Genomic DNA, 23656 nt, shown 5'->3' with positions numbered 1-23656 from the left:
ATAGGACATAGAACATCCAACATAGAAAAGATACAGTGAAGGAACAGACCCTTTGGCACACAATGTGCGTGCCGAACATAATGCCACATTATACTAATGTCCTCTGACTTCATGTGATCCATATCCCTCCATTCCCTGCAAATGCATGTGTCGTTCTAATTTTCTTATCTGCCTCCACATCGAACTATGGCAGCACATTCACCACTCTGTAAAACAAAACTTGCCCTGCACATTTCCTTTAAATCTTGTCCCCCCATTCCTTCTATCCAGATATGCTGCCTGCTACTCCAGCATTTTAAATCTACAATGAAGAAGAATCCTGTTATCTAAATAGTGAGAAATTACAGATGGCAGAAAAAGAAGAGCATGTGGTGATCATTCAGTCTCTTGAATCTGCTCTGCCATTTACCAATATCATAGCTGGACTTTCTATCTCAATGCCATATCCCCAATGCCATATCCCCCCCCCCCCCCCCCCCCCCCACACCCCCACCCCCACCCCCCCATATCCCTCAATTGGGGCTGTAAAACTATCTACCTTTTTATTAGATGTCTTTTGTGACTTACCCTCCACAGCCTTGTATGCTAGAGAAACCCATTAGTTCACCACATTCAGTGAATAGCTCTTCCCTCGGTCTCCCTCAGTATCGCCTGCTGAAAGGTTTGACTACCCTAATGCATGGTTTTCGGAAGGCAAGGGAAAAGTGGTGCAGAAGTAAGGAGGTTATTTTAGGCATTGGTGAGACCATACTTGGAGGAAATTGTCCTCCATATTTAAAAAAAAAAACATTGATGCATTGGAAGCAGTTCAGAGATGTATTATACAAATGGAGTGGCTAGGGTGTTTTATAAGAAAGATTAGATGAGCCAGGATTACATTTATTGCAGTTTTGTACAATGAGAAGCAACGATTAAAACATATAAAAACTTGAAGGGTCGGTACATAATGTTTCATCTTGTGGGAGAATTTAGTTGGAATTAAAAAAATAAGAAGTTGCCCATTTAAGACAGAGGTAAGATGAGTTTTTTTTTCCTCTTGGAGGATGACGCATCTTTAAGGAATACTCGTCCTTAAAAAAATAATAGAAGCAGAGCCCTTGTTTGTTTCTAAGGCAGAGGTAGATAGATAGTCATAGAGTTATGGAGAAATGCAGCACAGATACAAATCACTTTGGAACATCGCCTCCATCGCATCTGCAACCATCCATTTACACTAATCTCTTATAAACTCCCTCATCAACATCATCAACACCATCCAGATTCTATCACTCACCTACACACTCGGGGCAGTTTACATCAGCCAATCAACCTGTTAACTTGCACATCGTGAGGGAGGTGGGAGGAGAACAATGGACAATTGGGGAGGGTGGGAGAACAAATGACAATGGAGACCTGGCGTGGGGGCGGGAGGAAAACAAAAGGAGGAGCGGGCGTGCTTTGTAACTTTGTCAGTGCCGTAGGTGGCCGCTATTTGAATACATTGTGTATGCAAGCAAATAATTTTACTGTGCTTAGTCACATGTGACAATAAAGTATTTCATTCTATCTTTGATGAGTCTGAACACAATTTAAGCTGGAGTTGCCAAGTAGATCAAAATGAAGAGCTTACACTATGGATATTAAGAAGTGTCGTAAAATTGGAGATTTGGAGTGTAGCCAGCTGATGGCACAGGTGGGAGTGAAAGGGGATCCAAAGTTGGAGGCTTCTCGGGCTAGAGGAAGCATTGCTACAGAGAGCGATTAATATTGTCGGTTGTGTGAAGGGTTTCCAGCAAGGATTCCCAGAAAGACCATTGGATTGGGACATGGTAAATGGCGAGCGGTGGGAGTTTGACCACAATCCATTCTCTTGCTTGCAGAGTGAGAAGGCGACTGCGGAATCTGATACAGAGCAGAAGGCGAAATACTGCTGTGTCTACCTGCCTGACAAAACTGCCTCCTTAGAGATAGTTCGGCCTGGGTTGACCATCCGAGACTTATTGTCTGGTGTATGTGAAAGGCATGGAATTCCTTTGGCTGCCACAAGCATTTATCTTGCTGGAAGTGACAAGGTAAGTTGGAATATGATTGTGCAGGCCATATAATTCCAGAGAGCTTCTCTGAGAGGCTTTGGACCAGGTGATTTCCTGGTGTATGCTTTGTAGAGGCTGACAGTTCCATGGTTGATTCATGAGAACAGAAATATATCATTCAATCACTTGAGCCTGCTCCACCATTCTAGAAGACTGTTATTCGCAATAATTGGAGTTTCCTTTATCACCTTTTAATCCACGACCATGAACAATGTCCCACTGAGGTCGACTGGGAGAGCTGAGGTTTGGCAACACCATGACCTACAAGTAACCCTTGAAATTACACTTCACACTGACTAGGAAGTATGTCACTCATCACTCTGTCTAAATCCTAGTAAGGAGCACCTTCAGGAGAGAGACTACTGTGGATCATTCTAACAGATACAGACAATAAGCATAATGTTGAGGCTATTAGTATTAGTTATAGGGGAGCAACTTTACCTGCTCTACTGCTGTGTGTCTAAGATATATTTAACTTCTTTCTGCCTCCTTCCTAATCTCAATAGTTTGCCCAGCTGTAGAGTTGTATCTGACCTGTGAGCGCCTTCCTCGGTAACACTTTTAACACTTCTCTTGAGCCACCGAAACACAGGATAAGTGAAGATTCCAAGCCTCTTGCATATCACGTTAAAAAGAAAGCATTCTTTCTCTGCTTGCTACAGTGAATAACTTTGACAAAGTATTATACCAATTATATATCTGAGCAATTGTTAGACACAAAACTGTTATAGAGAAAGTTCCTTGTCAAACACCCTGTTCCACCATTAACACAATTACCTGTGATTCCAACCTTTGTTCTTGCTGTAATTCCGCTTTTGTTCTGGTTTGTCATTGTGATAAAGCAGCTGGCCAGCTGGTATTTACATACCAACCCACACATCTTTGGGTGTGCGAGGAAATAGGATACCTGAAGGGAGTGCAAGGAGGTTGGAGGTCAGAATTGAACCCGAGTCACTGGAGCTACAAGACAACTACTGTGCCAGCTGCACCACTGTGCTCAATCCAACATTGTTAATATTATCTTTTCTTATCATTTCGTTTTTGTATCTGAAACTGAAAAAAAATGACAATATTCTCATCCAATGTCTCATCCAATTATTCCATGCAATAATTGCTGCACCACAATAATGGGAATCAGTGGTGTTAGCAAGTCTCAATGATGCCTACAATATGGAGAACACAAATAAACTTAAATAATTAGACCTATTTCCTATTTGCCTGCATGTTTACATTGAGAAAGTTCCCAACCCTCTTCAGTATTCCATTCTTGGTTATGTGGGCCTTTTCTTGTGGATTAACCTAGATATTGCATGTTGCTAAGTTACTTTGACACACGGACAAAGTGGAATGACTGATGATACCAGGTAACCACCGTGTATTTTATCCCTGGTTACACAAAAAAGCTGGAGAAACTAAGCGGGTGCAGCAGCATCTATGGAGCGAAGGAAATAGGCAACGTTTCGGGCCAAAACCCTTTTTAAACACTCTGTATTGTATCCCTAATGTGTGCAAATAGGCGTGATAATGAGCCCAGACTTGGTTAATGCTGCTTCTCCTGCCCATTTATCAAAGCTAACTTGCATGCCTCCTTGTGTCAGAGGAAGGTTTAACCATGGGTCACCTCAACTACTCCTATCCACAAAAGCCTCATAATACTATGGTGCAGTTCCAAAGATAATAATTTCTGACTTCAGATACATCTTGTTTTAAGGCCGTTTTTATTTTAAATTGCAGAAACCTCTCGTACTGGATCAAGATAGTATGATCTTGTGTGACAAGGAAGTTCGTGTTGAGAAGAAAGTATTATTTGAGTAAGTTACATATTAACATATGATCAATGGCATACTAGAATGTTAATTATTGGACATAGAGAAACCTCGATGGTAAAGAACTGGCAAGAATTATGGTTAGGAACTTCTGGTGTAGAAGTTTTAATTGATGGAACCAGACGTGAATTGAATGTTGAATTCAGATAGGCCTTTTATAATTTATTCCCTAACCTATGTTGTTGGTGAATCTTTAAACCTCAAGTCTGGGGAGATTGTAAAGGGCCTAACCCACTATGGTGATCTAATTTGCGAGTTTAGAAGAATTTGTGCTCGCCACAAACTTGCAGCGTGTGGTCGACACGTGGTCCTAGGAGGTCACAGTAACTCTCCTTCATGCTCGAGAGAAGTTCCCGCATACTCACGGCCTCAGTTTGCTCGAGGAAAATTTTTCAGCATGTTGAACATTTTTCTGTGAGTAAAAATTGGTCAGCATGGTTCTTTTGAACTCGTAGTGCAGTGGTGTGGGGTCGTTAAGTAGTTATAGGCAATTGAGGTAGCGGTAGGCAATCTCCTTTGCTGACCGGGCATTTTAATTTGCTCATTGGAGTTTTCAGAACCAAGGAAAACCGACCGGTAATGTTAAATGCCCCTAAATTTAATTAAAAGTTGTCTGGCTTCTTAAATGTGTCTCCACTCCTTCTCCCCCGCCCCCTCTCCCCTCCCCCATTCTCCAACCCCCCCATTCTCCAACCCCCCCCCCCCCCCCCCCCATTCTCCAACCCCCCCCCCTTCTCCAACCCCCCCCTTCTGAAATACAGTTGCTGAAAAGTTGCGTAAGTGGGACAAGCCCTTTAAGTGCTGACATAAATTATTCTTCACATCTTTCCCTCTGATTCCTTTTCAGATTGGAACTTGTTCCAGTAAATCAAAAACTTTGGGTGACAGCAAAACCTACCAAAACAGTGTCCGAGGCTTTACAACCATTCCTGATGAAGTATAACTTAAACGCCAAGGAGCTGGAGGCAAGAATTGTACGTACCAACAAGGGTGAAACCTTCCATTTATATAGCATCTCACACTTCTTCAGGATACCCCAAAGTGGCTCAATTAATGATTTTGGACACAGACATTGATGCTATGTAGGAAATATGACAATCATTTTATGTCCAGTTTCAGTCCAAACTGAACCATTATAGGTGTTCAAAGAGTCAATAATACTGTATTGTCACATGTACCCACAGTCGGGATCGTACCCGGGTCTCCGGCGTTGCAAGCGCTGTAAGGCTGCAACTCTACCGCTGCACCACCGTGCCACCCTTACGGGATTGGGAACATATCCAGGAAATGAGTAGCATGCTGCTGATAATCTATCAGAATTTTCCCCTCTACGTGATTAGTGTGCAAGTTCAGTCTCTGTATGTTCATAATCAGTTCATCATGTTCTTAAATGAAGTTAGGCATGGAATGCCCTTGGCTTGGAATTTGATGATGCTGAGTTAATTGGTGACAATTGGGTATAATTTACACATTTATATTTTGGATAAAATAAGATATAATTTCTTTTAACCCATGTAAAACAGAGCGGAGAGCCCCAACCTCTGAAAATGTACGACACTGTGTCCTGCCTGGATAGTCAGCGGTTGATCCTTGACAGGATTAAGGGTATGTATCTTGCGCACATATTTCTCTTTGTTTAATGATTTTTCTGCTGTGCTGCCTCCAGCAACACTTCAGGGAATAGTTCTATTGCTTCAGATTCTTGGCCAATTAAGAATGACCAGGGAGAGGAAATAGATGGATAACTGGAGCGGGAAGCAGTAAGATGCAATTAAAGTTGCCTTAAGTATACTGTGAAGTCCATTGCTTCCTATCTAACTTTTAAACTGGCAAGGAACATGTTTAAAGATCAATTAGGGTGATGCATTAGTCACTACTAATGGACATGGCTTTTTTTTTTGTTAATTGCATCCATTAATAAGAAAGCCCGTTTCTGAAAATAAAATATAACAAAAATTAACTGTGGTTTTAAAATGGAACCATTGTGAAACACATTGATCCCTCCCATTGTACTTTGTTTTAGTTTTTGGAGATACAGTGAGGTAACAGACCCTTTGGCCCACCGATTCCGCACCAACCAGCGATCCCCACACATTAACACACACACTACGAACAATTTACATTTATACCAAGTATACAAACCCAAGCCAATGAACCTACAAACCCGTACATCTTTGGAGTGTGGGAGGAAACCGAAGAACTCAGAGTAAACCCGCAGTCACGGAGAGAATGTACAAACTCTGTACAGACAGCACTCGTAGTCGGAATCGAACCTGGGTCTCTGGCGCTGCAAACGCTGTAAGTCAGCAACCCTACTGCTGCGTCACCGTGCTGCCCATGTTATACCATGGATACCAAGCTCTGACCTATCATCCTATGATCATCCTCGGGGCCACAGTTTAAGATTAAGGAGTAAGCCATTATGAACGGAGATGAGAAAACACTTTTTCTCACAGACAGTGGTGAGTCTGTGGAATTCTCTGCCTCAGAGGGCGGTGGAGGCCGGTTCTCTGGATACTTTCAATAGAGAGCTAGATAGCAGTCAGGGGATATGGGGAGAAGGCAGGAATGGGGTACTGATTGGGGATGATCAGCCATGATCACATTGAATGGCGGTGCTGGTTCAAAGGGCTGAATGGCCTACTGCTGCACCACCTATTGTCTATTGATCCCCTTCTGCACCCCCTTCACCCATCCCTCAAAATAGTCTTTGATGTCCAATGAGGACCCATTCGTACCTTCTTGCTGTCCCAATGGCAGGAGTGTATTTGTAATCAAGCTACCTTACCTGCCCTTACGGAAATACAAGTGTTGTATCTACCTCCTACCGTCTTTCACTGAGTGATGGTAGGTGCGCCTTTCAGAGGGAGAGAGTGGGGATGCACAGTAAATGGGAGGGCGAGGAGAGAGAGGGAGCGGGTGTAGGGGAAGAAGGTGAGACTCCAAAGGAGAGAAAAAGGAATGTGAGAGTCGAAGAGAGGAAAAGAGTGGATATTAGTGATGAAGAGAGGCATAAAATGTAGGGCAAAGGGGTGTGTGGGATAAATACCTTGAAGTTAGAGTAGAGTTGAATCCGAGAGAAAAGGAAAAGGAGAGGGTGGATGGGAGGAGGGACTGGGTGTCATTCGGGCGGAGACTGAAGAGTGATAGGGGACAGAATAGGTGAGGATGGGAGGAAAGAACTCAATGCTGTTATAGAGAAGCTGGGTGGGTGGAGAGGTAGAAAGAGGTGGGGGTCTCAGTGTGGCGAGGCAAACATATCTTCCAGTTACCAGCCTTTGGCCTGTCTGGCTTTGGAAATGGTGAAACTCTTCAGGGTTGTGAAAGCTTCAGAGTCTTCCCACCTCAACAAGGGGCAGCACCCAAGATAGCACTATCTGCAAAGGGTATTTTAATCGCACAACAGTTTCTTCACTAATGCATTTAATAAATGGTATTTCACATTTGTATATGGAAGGATAGTTACTGATATGAACACAACTCGGTATCAACATTGTGTGTTGCAAGCTCTTACAAAGCAGACTGTGAAAACAAACACATTCATGATTAGCAATGTTGAAGGCGGGGCAAGTATTGATCAGAACAAGGGATAACTTTCCTGCTGTTCTTCAAATTATAATATCTCATTATTTTGTTATGTTTTATTGAGCGGGCAAACAGTGTCTCGCTTTGACAGTTTACCCGGAAGACATTACCTGCAGTAATCACTTCATCCCATCCATAAGATCATTACATCAGAAGATCATAAGAGATAGTACAATTAGGCCATTCAGCCCATCAAGTCTACTCCACCAATCAACCAAGGCTCCCTCCTAACCCTTCTTGCCTTCTCCCCATAACCACTGACACCCGTGCTAATCAAGAATCTATCTATCTCGTTTTTAATATTTTTTATTATTTTATACAATTTTTTTAACAAAACAAACAAAACAAACAAAAAAAAAAAAATAAAAACTGAAAAAGACAACAGGAAAAAAAAGGAATTAAAAAAAAAAAATATAATTAAAAAAAATAAAAATAATAAAACAAAGCCGCCAGACATAACAGTATTGGTACAATCCACATGGTGCTACACAGTCATGCATTGCAAGAGCAGAAGTAAAGGTCACAGGACTACATCACTGCAGATAATATGAAATTATGACATTATTGGACTTTGAGATGGTTGATAAATGGTCCCCAAACACTTAAAAAGTTGTTTGGTACCTTGGAGTTGTAGAAGTGTATCCATTCCATCTGTATGATTATTATCATTTCATTGAGCCATTTTTAGAAGCAGGGGGGTGTAGATGATTTCCAGTCTGTTAGGATCATTTTCTTGGCTGCCACCATACCAAGCATCAGTGCTTGTTGTTCTTCAGACGTGAAGTACAAAGCAGTCTCTGAGCATCCAAAAAGTGCCAGTTCTGGATCAGGGAGAATATCTTTTCCATAGACCCCAGAAAACCACTTAAATATTTTAGACCAGTATCTTTGTATATGAGGACAGAGCCAGAAAATATGTGTTAAAGAACCATCTGCACTTTTGCATCTGTCACATAATGGAGAAATAGCAGGGTAGATTCGATGTAATTTGGTCTTTGAGTAATGGAGTCTGTGGATGACTTTAAACTGAATCAGTTTATACCTGACATTGATCGAACAAGTTTGGATTCTGGTCAGACCTTCATTCCAAGTGTCGTCAGACACCTCGAAATTCAGCTCAGTAGACCAGGCTTCTTTCAGATGGGTAGTGGATACAGAGGTGGTGAATAGACTCACAAAGCGAGATATTAGATGTTTGGAGTCTGGAGGAAGCTGCAGGAGCTCATAGAGTGGGCAACTGTCAGGCATGGTTTGAAAATTTGCAATTTGATCTTTAACGTAGTGCCTAATTTGGAGATAGCAAAAAAAATGTGTTGGAAAGGTTAAATTTTGATTTCAGCTGATTAAACAAAGCAAACTTTTTGTCAATATATAGATCTCTGAGGGTCGCAAGGCCCTTGTCCCTCCAGACAGCAAACACCCCATCCGTCTGTGATGGCAAAAAAGAGTGGTTGTGACATATGGGGGTGTAAATAGAGACATTTGACAATGTACTGAAACTTCTTATCTGATTTAAAATTCGAATAGAATTTCTTAAAATGAAGTTCTCACCAACCAACTTATGTGGGGATTCTGTTTTGGAAAAAAGCAAAGTACAGAGGGAGGAATTTTTCACTGCTGTGTTTTCAATGTTTAGCCACAAAGGGGTATTATTATTATTATCCAAAGGTTCATCTGGGAATCCCCATTGCCAGTAAATCAGAGCTCTAGCATTGGCTGCCCAATAGTAGTGCCTAAATATAGGAAGGCCCATGCCTTCTATCTATCTCTGCCTCAAATATATCTACTGACCTTTGCTCCACAGCCTTCTGTGACAAAAAATTTCACAGATTCACCATCCTCTGAGTAAAGAACTTCCTCCTTATCTCCTTCCTAAAAGAATGTCCTTTAATTCTGAGGCTATGACCTCTAGTCCTCGACTCTCCCACTAGTGGAAATATCTTCTCCACATCCACTCTATCCATGCCTTTCACTGTTCTGTACATTTCAATGAGGTCCCCCCTCAATTTTCTAAACTCCAGCGAGTACAGGCCCAGTGCCGTCAAACAATCCAGAACCATCATCCTGGATTGTTACATTCCTGTCTATAAAATGGGACTTGGAAATCTCACGATTAGAACTATAACCAATCTATAATAGCAGCAACTGCGCCTACTGTACTGAAATCTAACCACATCATGTCTGCCTTTATAAACATAAAGACCAGCTGTTTCAACAATACAGAATCAGGAGCCTGCTCCCCCTCCATAACCAGGATCACTTCATATTGAACCATGCACACACTGAGCAATGGTGGATGGTTGCATTACATATTGTAAGAAACAAATTGCCTCTATCTGTGAACAGACTCAAATAGCAGGCAATAATTGGATGGTGGTGTGAGCTGTCTGCTTCTTTTTGTGTGTGAGCCACAAGATATCAGCTGTAAATGTAAAACAACCTTCTCTAAGTGGGCTCCCACAGTGCTGACCTTTCACTGGCCAATTGCACAGGATCTCGCTATGCCTCCATTAGGTTGTCTCATACATCTTGCCCCACAGCTGCTGAAATCTTTTTTTTTTTGCTGCCTATTGCTTCTCACAGCCTTCATTCATTTAGACAATTGATATTCATGGGCAGCAGGCCAAAGTATCTGAAATGAAGTATAGTCCCTATATGTATTGCTAATTCACACACAGTGCATTACCAAAACTAGTCTTACCTCTCATTGCAAAACACAGTTATATTTTGCTGCAATTACAAGACCAAAGCGTTGGGTTATAAGATTATTGTTAACTTACCCCAGAAAACGTTTCTTAGATTAGTTTAGAGATACAGTGCGGAAACATGCCATTCTGCGCACCCAGTCCGCACCAACCAGCGTTGGCGTATGGGAGGAAACTGAAGATCATATGTTCATAAGTGATAGGAGTAGAATCTGGCCATTTGGCCAATCAAGTCTACTCCACCATTCAATCATGGCTGATCTATCTCTCCCTCCTAACCACATTCTCCTGCCTTCTCCACATAACCTCTGATCCATACAGACAGCACTAATTGTGATCAAACCCAGGTCTCTGGCGCTGCAAGTGGTGTAAGGCAGCAACTCTACCGCTGCGCCACCTTGCCACCCATCAAAACTAAACTAAGTTTCTCTTTCCTTTGTTCCCTCTTGCTCCCAGATGCTAGTGATGCAGCGATGAAATGATTATGCCAAGGTTGCATGCAATAGCAAAATAGCTGCTGGAATGAGAATAGCAGGGGACTCTTTCATTGTTTCTCTTAGTCACTGGTCCATACCTCTTGGCTCTACCTGTTTCTGTCACCACAGGAGCTATGTCTTGACAGACTTTAGTTGCATCCCCAAGTCCTACCCCACTTCCTGCTTTTCGCTTCCCTCTGCTATAAGCTTCTAGTCATTTATTAGTCCTATGAAAAATCAGATTGATGATTTACAGTGTTATAACCAGTTAGAAAACAGAGAATAAATAGTACAGCACAGATACAAGCCCTTTGGCCCACAATGTTGAGGTTAAACATGATGCCAAGTTAAATTAATCTCCTCTACCTACACGTGATTCATATCGCCACATTCCCTGCAAATACAACATGTGTAGGAAGGAACTGCAGGTGCCTGTTTACAACGATGATAGACACAAAGTGCTGGAGTAACTCAGCGGGTCAGGCACCATCTCTGGAGAAAACAAGTGATGTTTTGGATCAAGATCCTTCTTCAGGAGGGTTTTGACCCAAAACGTCACCTATTCCTTTTCTCTAGATATGTTGCATGACCCGCTGAGTTACTCCAGCATTTTGTGTCTACATTCCCTGCATATACACATGTCTATCCAAGAGACTCTTAACTACCACTATCATTTCTGCTTCCACCAGCACCCCTGGCAGCATTTAGAAGCACCCACCATTTTCCACGTAAAAATAACGCCCAACGTATCTCTTTTAGAATTTGCCCCTCTCAACTTAATCATATGTCCTCTAGTTCTTTGGCATTTCCACCCTGGAAAAAAAAGGTTCTGACTGTCTACCCTATCTATGCCTTGCATAATTTTATAAACTTTTAATCAGGTCTTCCCTCAGCTTCCAGCGCTCCAGAGAAAGGATATCCTGGAAATAAAATCTCCATTCAGACCACATCCTGCCTCCAGTTCTGGCCAGTGGAACAGAAGGGGAGGAATGTTGTAGGCAGTGTGGAGAATATCCACCAAGCAGATGTCTAATGGCAGGCATCTGATAGAACCAGGAGTAAGAAACCATTGACTCTTCCTAGACTTGTTCTGATCAGGTGAAATATGTGGGTCAATCTCATCCAGAATGGTCCAGCATTCTTCAAGTTGAGTTTATTGTCATCTGCACACCTGCCATAAGGTATGGACACAATGACAATCTTGCTTGAGGCTACATCACAGGCATCTGGACTCCGACAACACACAAAAACAAATTATACACAAATCATACAACAATTGTACTAAATTCTGCAAGATAGTAAAATGAAAAAAAATGTAAATAAAAACAAATAAAAGAAAATAAAAGGTAGTGGAAGAGGTGGTCCTTGCTGTTTAGTTGCTGAGTTATGATTAGAATTGTGCAGATTTGTCAATAAATGATAGTTGTAGGAAAGTAGATGTTCTTGAACCTGGTGATGTGGAGGTTTCTGTACCTCCTGCCCAATGGCAACAAGAAGAAGAGGGCATGGCCTGACTAATGGGGATCCTTGAACATAGATGCCACCTTCTTTAAGGCAGCGACTCATGGAGATGCTTTCAATGGTGGGGAGGGCTGTGCCCTTGATGAACTGGGTTCAGCCCAACACTCTCTCAGCCTAAAAAGACAGAAAGTGCTGGAGTTGACACAAGAAGGGGCCTGGCCAAAAACTTCACCTGCTCGTGGTCTCCAGAGATACTGCATGACCTGTTGAGATACTCCAGCACTTTGTGTCTTTTTCATTGGTAAACCAGCATCTACAATTCCTTGTTTTTTACTCGCTTTTGCCTCTTCTTGTGCTGTGTGCTGGAAACTCAACAAAGGGAAATTGATCCGACACAATCTGGAATGAATGCTCTATGACCATCAGTTCTGTTTTCATTGTTCACAGGCACAGCAGAAGCAAGAAAGCATTTAAAACAATCATCTACATACCTTGTAAGTACAACACCATTTAACATCTTAATATCAAGCGTGATTGAAGTGGATTTTTGCCTTTTACTCAACACACTCTTATGCACAACAACACCAAAACAACAAAAAGCCATGCATTTAGAAAACCCTTTAGTGTAGTGAGATGTCTCTGGTCCTTTATTTGTGGAGCCAATGGGCACAATTTGACACAGATGCATGGGTGTATATATTGATGGGTTTGTAGAAATGTTGTAGTTAAGGGAAGGGATTGATGGAAGGAAAGTTGTTTTGGGAGGGAATTGCTGAGTTTAGGGGGTTGATAGTAAAAGCTACAGCTGCCAACTTTGGAGCAAACAAGATTGGGGATAAACCATGGAATGGAAGTCAAGGAGTGTGATGGTCACAAGCAATTGTAATATAGAAGATGTTACATACATAAAGACTGACTAACATTTTAAAATTGTGGTATGGTCAAAATGGCAATAAAATAGGCCTGTGTCTGTGATACTGGATGAGTGGGACCTAATATGAGATAGCATATCGATGAGCATGCTTGTTATCGAACTATTATTACTTTGAAACCCCCAGTTTGAGCCAATATACAACCTGTAATGAAGAAATGCAGAATTGATGTTGGGGGTGTTAAGATGAGGTGATATTTTGTTGGGATGGAGGGGTAATGGCACATTAAAACAAAGAAATATTGTCACGTCCAATTTCCTCATCAACAGAAGCAGCAGGAGTCACCCGCAAATGGAAACGATGCTTGGGAGAGTCTCGCCACAAATTCACAGCCCACTAGAAGATATAGACACAGGATAACAAATGAAGAAAGAAAGGAAATGTATCGAAAGACTTACGATGTTGAAGGTAAATCTTATGAACAACTTACTGTACATACGACTGAAATAAATGCCATGAGGGTTGAAAGCTCAAAGTTTAAAGTCGTGAGTTTCAGGGGAGTTTACTAGAAGTGTGCAAGGCAGGTGGTGCTAGAAGGGACCGTTGGGAACAGAGCAGTCTGAAGAAATTAGGGTCACCCACTTGACCCTGAAGATCTGCACTTTCCCAGAATTAAAGATTAACATATTCATCACAGGGACACCGTGGGCAGTACATTGGCCCAGCGCAAGAGTTGCTGCCTTACGGCGCTTACAGTGCCAGAGATCTGGGTTCGATCCCTGCTACGGGTACTGTCTGTATGGAGTTTGTACTCTCTCTTCGTGACCTGCGTAGATTTTCATTGAGAACTTCAGTTTCCTCCCACACTCCAAAGACATACTGGTTGGTAGGCTTATTAGCTTGGCATAAATGTCAAAATTGTCCCTAGTGCAGGATGGTGTTGATGTGTGGGGATCGCTGGTCGGTGCGGACCTGATGGGCTGAAGGGCTTGTTTCTGCGCTGTAATTAAAAAACGGAACAAAGTGCCTGTACTTCACAGAGAGTGCAGATTTTATTCTAATAAACAACAGAGATCTGATGAACAAGGGGATACAATAAAGGAGGGGTATTAAAAATGAGTTATATGATTGCAAAAGTGACTTAAATCATTAACATCATTTTCTAGCATACAAAAAGACAAGTTAATAGTTTTGAGGTTTTGACTTGATGGACCAAATGGCCTAATCCTACTCCTATCAATTATGAACATGAAAATTGTCACTCAGCCGCTGATGCTCCAGAGAAAAACAATCAATGTTTATAGTTATAATACTCTAATGCAAGTGGTATTCTGGTGAACGTTTTCTGCACCCTCTCCAAAGCCCTCGCGTCCTTCCTGTATGCAGCAACCAAAACTGCAGATAATCATCCTGAAAATTCATAGATTATGGTTCAACAACCTTGGAGGACCAATTCTATAAACCAACAGAGTAGAAGGAATAATGGACAAGGATAGAATAGCTTAAGGATTGGTTTCAGATTCAGATTCATAAAACTTTATTGTCTGTCGTAACACAAAATCTTCTTTGGCGTGCTCAACATACAGACAGGACAATGTACTGATAAGCAGTCATACAACACAGATTTCTTGTTTTTTGTGGATGTTTTTCTTGGATAGGGGGACTTTATATCAGCGGCCTGATGGCAGAAGTTGGAAAGACTTGTGCAGGGGGTGGGTGGGATCCTGTGTAATGAGATTGGCTTTCCTTTTAACTGCCTGGGTGTGGAGTACTGATAATTGATTTTGAGTTTTGCCAATTATTTTGCTTGCCTGATTGATGATCCAGGAAAGCTTTGATTTGTTTTTGACAGAGGTGAGGGTGAACCAGGATGTGATGATAAAGGCGAGTACAGATTCTATAAGTGATTTATAGACAGCTGTTAAAATGTCGTGTCTGACATCAAAGCTCCTGAGTTTCCTCAGCAGGAACAGGCATTGCTGTGCCTTCTTGTACACAGAGTCAATAAATAAATAAATATATAAATATTTTCAGGTCAATTGGCATGAGAACTGTCTAACGTAGACCTGAATCTTACTGAACAGGAAAGTTGTGCAGATGTGCAGCAGCCCTAATAAGTGGTAATAGGATACACCAATTAGAACAACTGAAGTCTTTCTGGGATTCAGTTTTAATTACTACCAATTGACCCTCACATTCTGGAAGGGAGAGAAGTGTGAAGACTGACTTGAACTGTTGAGCTTTGATGTAATGGTATTTTTGCTCCTCTTCTTGCAGCGCTGTTTGAGATGTTGTCCAAAGCACAAAGTTGCCGTGTGGATGATCAGCGTGGCCTTCTGAAGAAGGAGGACTTGGTGCTTCCAGACTTTCTGCAGCTTCCCAAAGAGATAGCAGGAATCTGCCTTCGTCCGCCTGAATCAGAAGATGGAAGAGAAATGGGCCCTGGAGATCGAACCCATCCTGAGAAAGGTGCATCCGAGGGTGACCAGACCCCAGGCGTTCCGGGTGAGGAACCCACACCGAGAACATCCACTTCACAGGACTCACAGCCGGGAGTTGCAACGGGCACCTGGACAAATTTGTAACGAGAGAATTGGCTCATCTGTGTCTGGCTGAACACGGTACAAACAAGGTCCTCTCCCATCGGCTGCCTTGTCTCTGTCGGTCGTTGGGGCAATGGCTATCAGATTGATGAGGTGAGGGATGGCAACCAACTACGACCCTGGCCCAATGAGCCCACACTGCCGAAGTCTTCAGCACCTTGCCAAATGGAACTGCATCAATTCCCATTCAGCCGGTGAACCTCTCTCTTGCTTCACGGTTCAATGATTCGATGAACTCCACGCTTTACCTCAACCAAGCTTTGAAAGAATCATGGTGAATCTGGAATCAATTCATCCCTAGCAGAATGGGCCAGCACCAGTGATGGATGCTTTGTTTCATGACTATTTCTACTTATACATCCAGCTGATGCTGCTGAGACATTGGGTCTGAATAGGTTAAACGGAGAGAACCAATTTAAGTTATGCTCCCATACTGCTCATGCCAAGAGGATTGCTCACTTGTTGGGGATGGGCAGCTTTTCTTACCAGGTACCTGGGTCAAAGAGGCAGATGCCTGACTGTTAATTCTAACCATTTTATGAATCATTCTGAAGTGAGGTGACTTCAGCCAATTCAAAGGACATGTATTTATCGAGTCTCCAATTTGTTTACACACATCAGTTGTCATTGTTGAGTCTTTGCGTATTTTTGGTTCACAAACTGGATAAAGAAAGAGAGTCTCAGGGAATTGCACATCTTGCCCACTGCCAGGACCTAGGTTATGTACTTGATGAAATCATGTTATCTGTGGTGTGGTGTGTGTGAGAGAGAGTGTGTGAAATATCAAAATTTTCAGATTGTCCTTTGTTTAATCCAGGGACGTGGATATGACTGCCAAAGCCAGCATTCAGTAGCAATCATTAATATTCCCTCAAATGGATAAGGTGAAAAGTGTTCAAATGCTGTAATAGAACTGGGTGACTTACTGCCCTTCCTCAATGAACAGTTAAGTCATCCAAGTTAGTGTAGGACTGGAGTCACGACCCAGCAAACGACTGCACGTTTCCTCCCCAGATAAGGCAGCTGTTTTTAGCAAGAGACTGGCTGCTTTGAGGTCACTTCACCGGTACCAGCTGTTTATTTGCAAATTTGATTCTGTTTTTATTCTGCATCCCTGTCAGAAACAAATTCCAAGGATGATTCTTGTGGTCGGATTGCACTGGCCCACATGATGGTGATGCAGGAGGAGGAGGAGGAGTGACAACAGGCAGCCAACTTTTTGTTAAACCCTAATGATGTGACATTGTGGATTTGTGTCAGCCCCACACCTACCATTGTCACCGCTGCACTATATTTATTTATTTGATCATGATCAGGTTTATTTTAATGTCTGAGAAAGGGCTGCTTTAGTGATGTAATTTTCCAAGCTGTAATTTCGTGCAATTGTAAATATTCTTCTATGATTGGAACCTTAAATGTTATTAAAAAAAATGGTCCGTTGTAAAATGCTATGAAAGCGTAATTACCTACATTTCAAAAGCAACATATATACATGTGACTGGCTTTTCAGCCACAAGGCTTACAACTCATTTTTACTCACAATGAACGGGAGGGCATCTCTCCTATAAATCTCCCTTCGTTATTCACTCACTTTCTCTCTGCCACTGATGGTTTTTGTCTTTCCACTTGCTCTTTTCACACACACACACAGCCACACAAACACACACACACACACACACACACACACACACACGCACACACACACACACGCACACACACACACACACACACACGCACACACACACACACACACACACACACACACACACACACACACACACAGCGGGGGCCAGGGCAAGCGGAGGGAGCGCTGTCTGAAATTCCCACGGTGCAAGCCCACGGTGATACAGACACACACCACAATGAACAGGAAGGTTTAGCACAGTGTACGATAAGTCCTTTACAGTGTACGGTAAGGGGGGGAAGAAGGAGTGGGGAAGGACTGGAGATGGAGTGGAGACACTTTTAAGAAGCCAGACAACTTTTAAGAAGCCAGAGATACACAGCTGTGAAGTTCGGTGGGCATTTAACATTACCGGTCGGTTATCCTTGGTTCTGTAAACTCGTGCTTATGTTTTTTTTCCCCCAATGAGCCAATGAAAATGACCGGACAGCAAAGGGGAGTAACTAAAACTACCTACAACTACATGGCGACCCCACTACAACTGCAGGATTATTGATTTTCTACATGATGACCAAATTTTGGTCGCAGAAAATGTTTCAGCATATTGAAAATTTTGCGGCGACCATTCTGAGGCCATGACCTAGTTCCCAGAGTGCGGGAACTCCTCACGACCATGAAGGAGACTCACCAGAGACCAACAGCGAACGTGATAATGTGGCGAGCGCACTTGCCTAAAGAGTTGCCTAAGTGGGACAGGCCCTTTACATTCTTCATTTCCCTATTGCCACCATTTTCTCTGTGTTTCCATCTCCCTGGATCCCACTGCCTCTCTATCCATGTCCTACTTTCTCTCTTGCTCTCTCCCTCTGCTCCTCTCTCTAAATATACATCACTGCCATTTAGCTGGAAAGAGTGCAGAAAATATTCTTGAGAATATTGCCAGGACTTCAGGGATTGAGTTATCAAGTGAGGTTGAGCAGGCTAGCACTTTATTCCTTGGAAATTAAGGAGTGATCGTATAGTGGTGTATAAAAGCATAAGGGAATGCACAATATAGTGATTGTACAAAGTCCTTTACCCAAGGGTTGGGTAATTAACAACTTGAGGTATCGGCTTAAGATGAGAGGAGAAAGATTTAATAGAAATGAGCAATTTTTCTCACATTTGGGTGGTACTGTATATGTATGGAACAAGCCACCTGAGCAAGTAGTTGACATAGGTACAATAACAATATTTAAGGGACATTTGGAATGCTACATTGTTGGATTTAGAGGGAAATGGGTCAAATGTTGGCAAATGCGACTCGCTTAGATAGGCACTTGGATGGCATGGACTATTTGACCCACAGGGCCTGTTCCTATGCTGTATGACACTAGCTCTCTCTATCCATCACATCCTGACCTGAAGCATTGCCTATCAATGTCCACCACAGATGCTGCCTGACTGTTAAGTCACTCCGGTGCATAATTGAATTTGAGCAAGTGTAAGATGTTGCACTGTGGGAGATTGAATGTAAGGGGAAAGTGTACAAGTAATGGCATGATATTTAAAATCATTGATGTACAAAGGGATCTTGGTGTCCAAGTCCATAACTCCCTCAAAGTGGCCACACTAGTAGACAGAGTGGTAAAGAATGCATATGGTACGCTTGCCTTTGTTGGTTGGGCCATTGAGCAAGATGCATCTTCAAAGGACTTTGGTTAGGTTGCATTTGAAGTTTTATGTGCAACATTACATGCAATATTGCCAAATTATAGGAACGTGGTAAGTGCCTGGATTACGTTGCTGGGGTAGGATGTTGAGACTGAAACGATAGTAGCAGTTAAGAGACTTTTGGATAGACCTAGGGATATGATGTGAATGGATGGATATGGATTATATTCAGGCTGGTAAACATTGGTCTTGGCATTATGTTTGGCACAGATATGTTGGGCTGAAGGACCTGTCCTTGTGTTGCACTGTTCTATGTTCTACGTATGGATTTCAAAGGCTCACAAAGGGCTCCAAAAGGCATTAGGAGAGAGTGGGAATATAGTATTGGGATGAGGCACCAGCCACAATCGTATAGAATGAGTGAATAGGTTCAAACAGACAAATTTTCTTTTCCTACTTTTTAAAATATATTTCTGTGGATCGAAAAGAAGGGTGGGAAAGAAATGTTGATAAAACATTCACCATGTGAATGATTGCTGTATAAACAAAAACGCAATCAAGTGAGGTTGAGCAGGCGAGCACTTTATTCCTTGGAAACTAAGGAGTGTTCGTATAGTGGTGTATAAAAGCATAAGGGAATGCACAGTATAGAACTGGCACAGTATATAACTGGCAGAAAAGTTCTTGACAGAAAAAGGAAAACTAATTGCTGATCACTGTTTGGAAACATATTTCAATGAACTGTTGTAAATTGCACCGTGTTGATCGGAATGGATGATCGGTGTCTATAGCAACCTTCATGTAAATTTCTTCCTTAGATAGAGCTGAAACATAGTTCTTGTATTGTGACTCAAATGCAATTATATTCATCAGCCACTACTGTCAAAAGCCTACATGGGACAAGTATTGGTGACAATATAATTCCCGGTTGTTTAAACCTCCTGCGTTTCATAATTAATAAGGAGGGGTTGAAACTTGTCAGTACATATTGTCCACTGCCTAATATTCTCAGTTTATGATGAGCGTTCCATCCTGGACTCTGTGTAAAGTAACAGTCAAAGACTCCTTCGGAGATCTATTACATCTATTACATGACCATCTGGAGGAGGCCCACAAGAGGAAGTTGGCCAAGTATGAAGAGCTGGTCATAGACTGCCGCAAGATGGGCTGGAAGGCAAGGTGTATGCCCATCGAGGTTGGCTGCAGAGGCTTTGCAGGGCAATCGCTCTACAAAGCCTTGAGTGCACTGGGCATGAACGGAGTGGTGAGGAGAAAGGCCATCAAGAACACCACAGAGGCAGCGGAGAAGGCCTCGAGATGGCTCTGGATCAGGAGAGGAGGTCCATGGGGAGGAGCGAATGCCACCTGAACACAAGTCGTGGTCTGATCAACCACGGCTGGGTCGCCTGGGTGAGGGTGTCTGATGTTGAAAGACCCGAAATACCCAATGACCCCAGGTTACATCACTGACGATGTGTTCAGGAGCATCTATCGATGTATTTGTATCAATCTATCGATGTATTTGTATCAATACCTTTCTCAACAGAAATTCTACAGATAAGTCTTTGAGATATTTATTTCTGCTTTTCCCCCACAGTTTCTTTGTCGATTCATGGAAATGGTCTCTCTTGTGTCATTCGAAAGGGCCCTAATTGTCCACATTGTCCTGGAATGTGCTGCCAGAGGTGGTGGAGTCAGACAACATCACCACGTTTAAGAGATGTCTAGACAGGCACTTGATTAGGTAGGGCATAGATAGATAATTAATGTGGGCAAATAGGATTGGAATGGTTGGACACGGTGGAGCAGCGGTAGAGTTGCTGCCTTATAGCGCTTGCAGCGCCGGTGACCTGAGTTTGATCCCGATCCGGGTGCTGTTTGTATGGAGTTTGTACGTTCTCCCCGTGATCACGTGGGTTTTCTCTGAGATCTTCGGTTTCCTACCACACTCCAAGGGCGCACAAGTTGGTAGGTTAATTGGCTTGGTATACATGTAAATTATCCCTAGTGTTTAGGATGGTGTTAATGTGCGGGGATTGCTAGTCAGTGCGGGCTCGGTGGGCCGAAGGGCCTGTTTTGCCGCTGTATCTCTAAACACAACTAAAAAGAAAGGTTGTCATGGATATGGTAGGCAGAAGAACCCATTTCTTTCCTGTACAACTCTATTTTCCAAGACTTGACATGGTTAGAAAGTTTTCTTGTTAAAGTTAATCTCTGATGTTGTGATAAAGGCAGCATTTCTTGCTCATCTCTTGTACATTACAACTAAAACACAAAGTACTTGTGCTATTACGCAAACATAAGCGCTCAACCAAGAAAACAAGGCACAAAGACAAAGCAATATCTAAACTGCTTATACAAATATATGCACTAGGACAATAACTAACTCCATATGTAATAATAACCTATAGACATGTTAACAAGCACATATAGACTGATCGTGAAGATGCCAGTATATTATTGGGGTTATCAAGCTGGCACCTCCCTTCACTGGTGATACATTGAGTTAGGCCTACAACACCTCAGGATGGCTCAACAGTTAATTCTAACGTTACCTTGTTATCCTGACAAGGTGGCAGAGAGCCTGTCTTCCAATGTGTTTGGGTTGCTTGCTAAGCCACTTCAAAGAGAAGATTACATTTATCTATAGTGGGTCATAGAGTCATAGAGTGATACAGTGTGGAAACAGGCCCTTCTGCCTAATTTGCCGATCGGCCAACATATCCCAGCTGCATTATTTCCGCCTACCTGCGTTTGGTCCATATCCCTCGAAACCTGTCCTATCCATGTACCCGTCTAATGGTTTCTTAAACGTTGCGATAAACCCTGCCTTAATCATCTCCTCTGGCAGCTTGTTCCACAGACACAGAGGAAATAGAATGAGTAAAACGAGCAATTATCAAGTTCTAAACATATTAGTTAGATATTTACCATATCACGAGTAAATGGGGGCAGGAATAAGCGCAAACAGTTCTTAAACTTACCCAACAATTTAATGACACTATGACAGGTGTAGTTTTGACATCAGTTCCACTGATCCGTGTGTTCCCACACCTTTTGATAGCCTGAACCAAATTGAAATATAAGAACTGAAAACTGAAATTTTATTTCTAAAACTTTAAATTCTCAAATTATCAAAATATTTTTGTTTCCCCACATCAGTGTTTTTAACATTAAGAACTTTAAAGGAAAATTACAGCATCTTAAAATAGGATTTAAACAGTAAACCAGTACCCTTGTGTGGTTTACCACAGATTCACTGCTCCCCAGCTCTGATTGAAGTTGTCCCTAAACATCTGTGTTGTTCCACACTAGGCTGCCACTGACTCTTCTCCTTGCACGAGCCTAGACAAATAGTCAATGTCTGTACAGTTGGCCATTATTTTAAAAGTCATAGCACTATCGGGTACCTTTTTTGCGCAAATTTTAAAACAAAGCAAACCGGAAGAGGACAAAATGAGAGTTCTATATATATACTAGACTAAGTGGGACCCGTGGGTCCTAGCATCACACAAGAGGGCTGGTCCCCCAACAAAATATTCCACCTCTCCACCAATTCCAATATTGGTGGCCAGTGGGGGGAGGGGGGGGGGCTTTCTGGAGCGTTAGTATGGGTGTTGTGGGCTGAAGGGACTGGTTTCCAGAGGGATAGTATGGACATTGTGGGCCTAATGGATTCTTGGGCTGGCGGCTCAGCCACTCAAGCCTGTTGTGCTGGCAGCTCACTCACTTACGGCTGGTGGGCTGGCAGTTGACTCACGGCTATTTCTTTTCAAGCAAGGTGCAAGGCCACCAAATTCAAGTGCAGTTTCATACCATTTCAAGCAGGGTGCAAGGCCATTAAAGACAGCGAGTCGTGACCTCTCCCTCCTCCATCTTGCAGAGACTGAGTTACACCCACACTTCCAGGTTTTATAGTCCCTCCCCCCTCCCACCAGAAGGGGTGTGGCCTTCATGGCGTAATTGACAGGAGAGAGAATCTTAACATTTTTTAAACGCTAATAACTCTTTTATTTTTCATCGATGGGAAAAATACTCTTGCCCTGCGCAGCGATGGGGACTCTTGAGTAAGATGGCCAAAAATCACAGCCTAAAATGGCAGCGTTATTTCTAAAAAATCAATATACAGAACAACAGGAAGTGGTCAAGATCAGACTTTTAGTAATATAGATAGATATAGATTTCAAATGGACTAGAATGTAAAAGCAGGGATGGAATGCTGTGGCTTTAAACAACACTAGTTGGACTATTATGAGTAGCTTTGGGCCCCATATCTGAGAAGGGATGTGCTGGCATTGGAGATGGTCAAGAGGAGGTTTACTCCAGCTGGCGTTTAGAAGGATGAGGGTGGACCACATTAAAACTTACTGAATAGAATTGATGTGGAGAGGATGTCTCCACTAGTGGGAGAGTCTTGGACCAGAGGGCACAGCCTCAAAATAAAGGATGTACCTTTAGAAAGGAGAGGAGAAGGAATTTATTTATTCAGAGTGTGGTGAATCTGTGGAATTCATTGCCACAGACTGCTGTGGAGCCCAAGTCACTGGAAAGTTTTAATGCGGATATTGACAGGTTCTTGATTAGTAATGTTGTCAAAGGTTATGAGAAGAAGGTAGGAGGTTGAGAGGGAAAGATTGATCAGCCATGGTTGCTGTCTCATTGTGGTGAATGGCCATTTAACCTACCAATCTGCACATCTTTAGGATGTGGGACAAAATTCAGAGCAGCCAGAGTTAATTGTTTTGTTTCAATCTGCGTTAATGAATTTCTAGCCCAATT

General features: G+C 42.5%; 1 protein-coding gene across 1 annotated transcript in view; it reads left to right on the top strand.

The window, feature by feature from the left end:
- Positions 1-17381, top strand: part of LOC129701443 (regulator of G-protein signaling 14-like) — a 78976-nt gene extending 61595 nt beyond the window's left edge. Inside the window, exons 8-14 of the mRNA XM_055642620.1 lie at positions 1860-2051; positions 3807-3883; positions 4746-4872; positions 5422-5503; positions 12573-12619; positions 13327-13465; positions 15275-17381. Coding sequence (XP_055498595.1) covers positions 1860-2051; positions 3807-3883; positions 4746-4872; positions 5422-5503; positions 12573-12619; positions 13327-13465; positions 15275-15582 — 972 coding nt within the window. The 3' untranslated portion in view covers positions 15583-17381. The remainder of the gene's footprint in view (positions 1-1859; positions 2052-3806; positions 3884-4745; positions 4873-5421; positions 5504-12572; positions 12620-13326; positions 13466-15274) is intronic.
- The last annotated feature ends 6275 nt before the right edge of the window (positions 17382-23656 follow it).

This window comes from Leucoraja erinacea, chromosome 11 (genome assembly GCF_028641065.1).
Source record: "Leucoraja erinacea ecotype New England chromosome 11, Leri_hhj_1, whole genome shotgun sequence".
NCBI lineage: Eukaryota > Metazoa > Chordata > Chondrichthyes > Rajiformes > Rajidae > Leucoraja > Leucoraja erinaceus.
This window is presented reverse-complemented; position numbering and strand designations above follow the sequence as displayed.